This window comes from Mya arenaria, chromosome 17, assembly GCF_026914265.1.
Source record: "Mya arenaria isolate MELC-2E11 chromosome 17, ASM2691426v1".
NCBI lineage: Eukaryota > Metazoa > Mollusca > Bivalvia > Myida > Myidae > Mya > Mya arenaria.
The window spans coordinates 48879024-48887102 of NC_069138.1; the positions used below are offsets into that span (position 1 = coordinate 48879024).

The following is an 8079-nucleotide window of genomic DNA, read 5'->3' on the forward strand; positions in this document are numbered from 1 at the left end:
ACGTCCTTTTGTAATAACAAATGAAAACCCCTAAGAACATGTAAACAAGAAACAAAATCTGTAAGGAGTTGTTCATCATCAAAGTTTTAACGTTTTTTTCTTATTTCTTATTCAATAAGCATCTTATGTAAGAAATTTTCTTAGTTTGCCTTGAAACTGCCAATTTTCCCCTTAAATATTGAGGAATCACTGTAGGTACCTTAGTCTGTAAGAAAATTTCTTAAATATGGCGGCATTATATTGAAAACTCACCGCAGACGATCGATATAACCTCTTTTCTTTGAAAATTCATCATCGTAAGTTAATTTATGGCATTTTTATCTTGCCAACTTAATTCTGTAATGATTTTCGTTTGAAAGATTCTATTTACAGATGGTACGGTCGGTCAAGGTCGTTCAATCGGTGATAAACACTGTTGCCAAAATTTAGCGTTCTGTCAGCTCGCAACACATCGCTAGAAAATACGCCATGAGGGAAAGTCATGTTGTGTACTTAACCCTGTGGCCTCCGTAGTTGTGCTCCCAGTACATGCAGTATAAAGCTGGAAGCCATGACTGCCGGAACAATACAAAATCTCTCCAACCAACTGAGCTAGCTGGGCGGCCCACACACACTACTACACCCGACCATCATCATCATCCATTAAATTTTAAGGCAAATGAAGGCCTTCCTGCCATTTACCTCTGCCACCATTGAAGTAAACCTAGGTGAAAAAGTGCCCCCCGTGTGAGGCTCAAATCCACGACGGCTGGAAAACAAGCACGACAAAGCCTGTGATAGTTCAACAATCGAAAAAGGTAAAGATTGTTTATTTTTTTATGTTGATTGGGGCACATTTTATACACATAATCAACCATATCAATTAACGTTAAATAGTTGATTGAAAAAAAAAACACAACAAATAAATTGGCAGTTTGCTCATGCCGGGGTTCGAACCCACTAAGTACTACTACCATTACTTGCATGTTATTCTCTATGTGCTTTTATTCATAGTTAATGTGATATTTTGAATTAATAGATTTCAGTAGTACATTCAAGGTATCCTATGTACAAAAGAATGATCTTTTATGGCTCAATATTACTTTGATATAAATTAATTTGTTAAAATAATCACAAAACCCTTCCAAATTAGATCAAAAGTGTATGGGGTCACAATACCTAGCCTCCAAATTCAACATAACTGCTATGTTAAGTTTGTTTGTACATCGGAGACCTAAAGTTTTTCTCTATAATACAAATGAAATTGAATACTGAATTTAATATTTTCTTACTTCAGCATCCTGAATACCTTATGAGTTGGTGTTTACTACCAGATACAGAGCCAAAGCTGCTTCACATATGTCGGAAATCATGCAACTTTCTGATGATCAACACAAATGAGGAAAATTGATATATATATATATATATATATATATATATATATATATATATATATATATATATATATATATATATATATATATATATATATATATATATATATATATATATTGTACAAAAACTATTGTGTCATTACAAAGTGAAGGATTTTGAAGAAAACTATAATAAGTGCTAAAAGAAATTGAACATGATTGATGTTAATGTTAGTTTGATTGCTTCATCTGTAAGATATATTCAATGGATGAACTTGTACATAACAATGTCAAAGCATATTAATTTGCATCTCTAAATTGAACATGTTTCTTGCTGAAGGCAAATAGTTATATGGAATTCAGTTAACAACAGCTGGATAATGATGACACTATTTTGAACCCCCTTTTAAACATCCTGTGTTTATTTCAATTTGATTAAATACATTTAGACTCTGTTGTAGATCTATATCTGTAGAAATAAAATGTAAACAAACGTTGTTTGTCTATTAATGTATGTCAGTACTGTTGAAATAATTGAAAAACATTTTTTTTTTTAAAATACCAGTGTTTAAGTTCAAATTCATGTGCTGAAAAAGCCACTTCATAATATGACTTGATGATATTTTTCTTCAAAATGTTATGCTTATATGGATTTGTTATTTTAATGCATAAATAAATATCAAAAGAAAGATGACTATATGAGTGCTACTTTCGTATGTTGTTTCGTACAAGTCATAATAGTATTTATTGATATTTATTTATTATTCATTTTTTACTCACTTTGATGATTGACAATCAGCATTTAATATTTATTTTAACATCATATTGAATTTTACAAAAGTAAATTTAGCTGTTTAACACCTTTTTATGTATTGGTGCATTCGAAATGCATCTAAAAATATGTATATGATAATCAATGTGGCTAATTTTAGCAATATAGTTTGAATATTAATCGTTATTGCAAATGTCAAGTTCATCCAATCAGAACATAGCCGGTGATCGTACTTATTTCTGAACTCCAGTTGTTGTGACAGTTACTGACTTGACCACAAACACTAAATACAAATTGATGTGTGGAAAGCATGAGGTTATGTGGGACCACGCATCCCGGTTAAGTCGTGCAGCGTCGGGAACTGGCCAGTATATACACTCCGGTATAGTAGGGTGGTCACCGAGCCCGAGCCACACTGTCTAAGGGGCACGTGCAGTTTTCCATTAATTTAGGGAATTAGCTGGCACAACTGCGAGTCGCCGTTTAAATTCAGATCACGTTTAATCTTTGAATTTGATTAACAACTCCAGTCCAATTTAGATGTTAAAAGTTGGTTCTTTATTAATTCCACACAAGTTTATATAGTCACAATAAGGGTGCTTTTCAAAATAATGAGGCTTTTTCTTTTATCTCTCCTAACTTTTATTCCTTTCACTTTTGCGAAGTGTTTTCAGGCACATTATGGGCCTATCAATCTTGTTAAGAAAATTGTTGAGTTTCAAATGGATGGCTCAATCAGCAAAAGAGTTGTGTAAGAATATTATTATGTAACTAAATTTGTCTCCTGTGCACCCAAAAAAGTTTGATGTTTTACATGAAGACCTTTATTCAAATGTGTTTTATTTTTTGAAACTTAATGATATAGTATTTTGGTATTGTTTTTTATACATACTTTATTCCATTGATTAGAAATTTAGTTTTGTAGGCTCTAATGTAATCTTGCAAACATTTACAGTATTGTTTCAAGCTTAACTGAAAGTTCAGTTCCTCTTATTGTAAAAATGTTTACCAGGAAAAGTTAAGTTACAAAAATAATTACATATTTAAAAAATATTACTTGCATTATGATTTGTCCCCTGTGCACCCTTTCCATTACATAACAAAGTACTAAACATGTATAAAATCTAGTACTTTCCATTACAATTGATGATATATTTCTTTTTTTTTGGACTCAATTTGAAGTAATCAATGTTATATATGTGATTGTTTGCTGTAAGTTGTTCTCTTAGCCATTATTTTCCATTTGCATCATTACATGCTGTTGAATATTGAGGAAATTGTTGTGAAAAATGTGATACTGAAGAATATTTGAGGAATACACTCTAACATGTATACATAAATGTCTTATGTTGATCACACATAATGTTTTTATTAGCATGAAAGTGAATATAAATGCATATTTTATTGGCTTTCAATGTGTCCCCTGTGCACCGAAAAATAGTTCAATTTTGAAATGAAAAATTTGGCAATTGTAAATTACAATACATTCTTGAAATTTGGTATATAGTCTATAAAGATGCATAAATTTGAATCTTGTTTTAATTACATCAAAAACTTATGTGATAAAAAGATAATGAAGATTTGAGGAAGTGTCACTCGCAAACAATTATAGTCAAAAAGTAAAATTTACAATTAGATTAAGGTTTGTGATAATTGAGAAGTGTCAAAGTCTCAAAGAGTAAGGTTTATGATTATGGTATGATCTTAGGTAATTAACTGGTAATAATTAATAAGAGGAAGCAGTAGAAATGTCAAAACACTCAATTGCAATTAGAAAGACTGACAAAAAGAAAACTATGGCAGTAAATATTATAGAAGAATAAGATGTTACCAAATAAAAATAAAAATATATTTTCTAACAGAATTTGTAATAGAAAGTCATACGGTGACAAATGCAATCAAAATTATTTCTTGTTTACTAGCTATTTAACTGTCATTGATCAAGTTAGGATGGTTTGTACATGCTTTTAAAATGTTATCTCATAACCAATTTGATGTGGCGATTCTTTTGCTGGAAAATCATAATATTATGTGCTTTCAGAATGGCTGCAAACAATCATCAACCAAATGTGTTCGATATCTATAATGGTAGACAGTTGCTAGAGAGATACCGTCTGGACAGAGAGGGGATAGAGTTTTTAGAAGCAGAGTTGAATCAGTTTATAGGTGTAGCAACTAGGAACAGGAGCATGACTGTTACAGAAAAGATTCTGATAACACTGCGCTATCTTGCCACTGGGGGTATTCAACTGAATGATGGAGATATCCATTATGTATCTCAACCGTCTGTCTCAAGAGCAGTACGCTAAGTTATTGATGCGCTGGCATAATCCACAGTTGAGCAGGCAATATTTGAAATTTCCATTGACACCACAGACACTTCATGATACCAAATCAGATTTTTATGGTATAGCAGGATTTCCTAATGTTATTGGAGTAATTGATGGGACACATGTGCAAATCAAGGCCCCATTACAGGATGAGCCAGCGTATGTGAACAGAATGGGTTACCATTCGATCAACACGCAGGTATGGTTAACAACAACATATAAGTTTACGGCTTGTTTATGCCAAACATAGGAAAAACAACAATTGTATAATAAACCTCAGTGACACGAATAACATAAATAATATCTTTAAAACAATCTTGTTGAATTGAGATATCTTGCTGGATTCGGATAGCGATAGACTTCTATGCCTATCTGAAATGAAACTTTAACTACATATTTAGTTCTGCTAATGACAACATGCTTACCAAGTCTCATGAGATTTTTTGCATACATATGGTCTCTTTATTGCTCACAGAATTTCTAGGATTAACAATCTATAACATTATGGTATTTTTCTTGACACCCTGTGAGCACGTTTTATATTGGATAAATAGTTTATCAAGGCAGACATTCAGATTCATGGAAATTAAAATGAAAGGTATGAGCAATTTTCCATACTTGACATAGTGACAACTTCTTAATGCAATGTGTGACAATTTCAAACTCGTGCAAGATTGCATCTTTGCTAACATTTCAACAATGTAAATGTATAATATTTTGCAAGTTAAGGACACACTGTCTCTTAAGAGATGAAGAAAGTGAAAGGTTGTGCTGAAAGATATTCAGTTAATCCTGAAATATTTACAGATAGTCTTTGATGGCCGGGACAATACCATAGATATTGTTGCAAGATGGCCTGGTGCAACCCATGACAGCAGAATGCTTAGGGAAAGCGGACTCCATGCTTTGTTTCTAGGAGGGCATGTACCTGGTGACCACAGTTACCTACTGGGTGATAGTGGATACCCATGCAAAAATTGGCTACTAACACCTTATGTAAATCCCCAACCAGGAGCCCAAACCCGCTACAACAGGTAAATATGTTCATCATTAGGTAACATTAATATGAATCAATGAACTATTACTTTCTTTGCTTAGTTGTTAATCATTAAACATGAATCTGGAATAGTTGCAACAGTAAACAGTTGTTATAAATTCAAACTAAAGCTTCATTATCTTCACAGTTTAAACTGTTTTACAGCGCCCATAAAACAACCCGTTCAAGAGTGGAACGCGGCATTGGCCAACTGAAAAGGAGGTGGGGAATCCTGAACGGGGAAATAGGATTAAAACCAGAAAAGGCGTGCAAGTAAGTTAATTTAGTCGTAGGGCTTAAGGAACAGTTTCAGGTTCAGGCATCTGAAACCTTTTCTTACAAAATTGCCAATTGGAAGTTTGAATGTTTAAAGAAAACCAGTAAGAATTTCTAACCATTTGATAGATTACAATTGTGAGATTTTTAAAAAAGACCTTTTACATATCATATGTTTACACAATCAACACTAGAGATTTCACAAATGTGTTTTGTGGGTGTACAATTATACAGATAGAAGATATCAATTACACACATTACTGTGAGTATTGAATTACATATCAAATAAAGATATAAAATAAAGTATAAGTTTTTTTCCATTGCAGGGTTATCATTGCATGTGCTGTTTTGCACAACATTTGTAAGCGGCGCAACATTCCATTGTTTGACATTTTACCGAATGCAGCAGGTCAAGGGATGAACCAGGGCGTATATGCAGGGCCCCAAGAAGGGTTGCGTTACAGGGAATGTGTAGCCCAATCATTTTTTTGAATGTAGTAGAAATGCAATATAGACTTGTATCTCCATATTTATACGTATGAGAAGCAAATGCATTTGCACTCATGCCTAATTTCCATTTGGAATCCCATTGTGACATTTATGAAATGAAACAGTTGCATTTGGTATTTTGTGTTTGTATTCAATATATGTGTTCATCTAATTAGAAAACTTCATGTTCAATTAATATCTTCTATCACGCCTTTAAAATTCAAAAGGTATTACAAAGATTACCATTTAATGTTTATGCTTTAAAGCTTGTTGAATAGAATGACCTGCATAGTTGGAAAAGGTCATTCCCAGTGATTTATTTTGGTGCAAGTTACTGCCTTCCAAAGGCAATTTCCCCTTACAAAAAAGGTCCATCCCCCCCCCTACCACCACCAAAAATAAAATAAACAGATTTTTTCCAATTGGATAAATGCAAAAAGTGAAAACAAGTAAATTTATCATTATATTTGCTATTTTAGCCCGATTTTGTAGTTTTCCCAAAGTCAACTTTTTTCCCCAATATGCAAGGCACAGGGGGTAAAAATAATTCCAAGAGAAATCACTGCATTCTCATTTGTTAAAATAATCTACAGATACTTATGAATGACTAATAATACACACAACTTTTATATGCTATTGTTATTTTGTCACTTAAACATTTTATAACAATATATATTAAAACACTGAAATGAATCGCCAAGGATGGAGTGCATCTACGCTTCAAATGTAGTATCTCCAGCTCTTCTCAATTTAAACTTCAAATACTGGATCTGTAGCTTCAGTTTTTTTGCCATCAGCCTTTTCACCTCAGTGTGGCAATCACAGCAACAGTTCTTTCTGTAAGTGATTGATATTAAATATCAAATTTCAAAAATAAAAACAGCTTGCCATCTCAATATATAAACAGTGTTTTACTTATATAAATAAACACCATCACATTTGGCATCCAATTAAAAAAAATAAAAATTCATTCACTGTCAGAGCACTGCTTTGCAGAAAAATAATGAAGGAATGCATTCATTGTCATTCATTATATGCTTTATGGTGATTCATAAAGATTAATCACTGAAACAAAAATGTTTCAAACTTTCTGAAATTGCAAACTTTCTGAAATTGCATTAAATTATGGACATAACAAAAAGATAAAATGGTCAGGTTTCCCTCATATTATACTTTTAAATGAATCTTTGCTGACACAAGAGAGGCAATATCTGCTGTATTTTCAACAAATGGATGAAACAGACATTGACTTTGTCAATCAGTATAGTTATGTTGTATGGTTCCATATAGAATTGTTCATATATAAAACATACCTCTTTACAGGGCCTTGAGATGGTGTCAGGGCAGGGGCTGGAACTACGAACACTGGTAGTTCAATACTGTAATGGAAATTTTTAAACTTTTTAAACTCTCCATGTTCCTTTATAAATGAAAAACATGTTACCTATCATCAACCAAATTGTATTAAAATGTGTTATGATTATGTTCTAACGGGTAGCTTAGAGTAAATATCTTATAACACAGAAATATAACACAACAAGCTTTAAATACTAACAGAAGATGACAAAATGAACAGACATTGCCAGGGTCACAGTCTGTGAGTATGATGTATTTTAATTGCTTCTCCATTTTTAAAACGTGTACAATTATTACAATGGGAAATGAAATTTTGCACTTAGCAGAAACAAACCTTGGAGAGTCCCTTGCTTACGGCAAAAGGGGCTGTGGCGGAATGGTTTACCTCTGTGACAACCTCTGTTCCTTGACTGTGCAAAACGTTTTCACATTTTTTAGACGAAGTGTTATAATATATTAATTACTATA

At 32.5% G+C, this 8079-nt stretch overlaps 1 protein-coding gene across 1 annotated transcript; it reads left to right on the forward strand.

Moving 5' to 3' along the window:
* The first annotated feature begins 4166 nt into the window (after window positions 1-4166).
* LOC128223573 (putative nuclease HARBI1) lies at window positions 4167-6258 on the forward strand. The gene is made up of 5 exons (XM_052932850.1): window positions 4167-4347; window positions 4541-4653; window positions 5262-5488; window positions 5656-5763; window positions 6093-6258. The coding sequence occupies exons 1-5, from the start codon at window positions 4167-4169 to the stop codon at window positions 6256-6258; spliced, it is 795 nt and encodes a 264-aa protein (XP_052788810.1).
* The last annotated feature ends 1821 nt before the right edge of the window (window positions 6259-8079 follow it).

What these genes read in the sequence shown, in the direction of transcription:
- LOC128223573 (XM_052932850.1), top strand. Translation starts at nt 4,167, where the DNA reads ATGGCTGCAAACAATCATCAACCAAATGTGTTCGATATCTATAATGGT. An exon ending in AAAGATTCTGATAACACTGC is followed by an intron (nt 4,348 to 4,540) that starts GCTATCTTGCCA and finishes ATGGTATAGCAG; the next exon opens with GATTTCCTAATGTTATTGGA. An exon ending in GCCCAAACCCGCTACAACAG is followed by an intron (nt 5,489 to 5,655) that starts GTAAATATGTTC and finishes ACTGTTTTACAG; the next exon opens with CGCCCATAAAACAACCCGTT.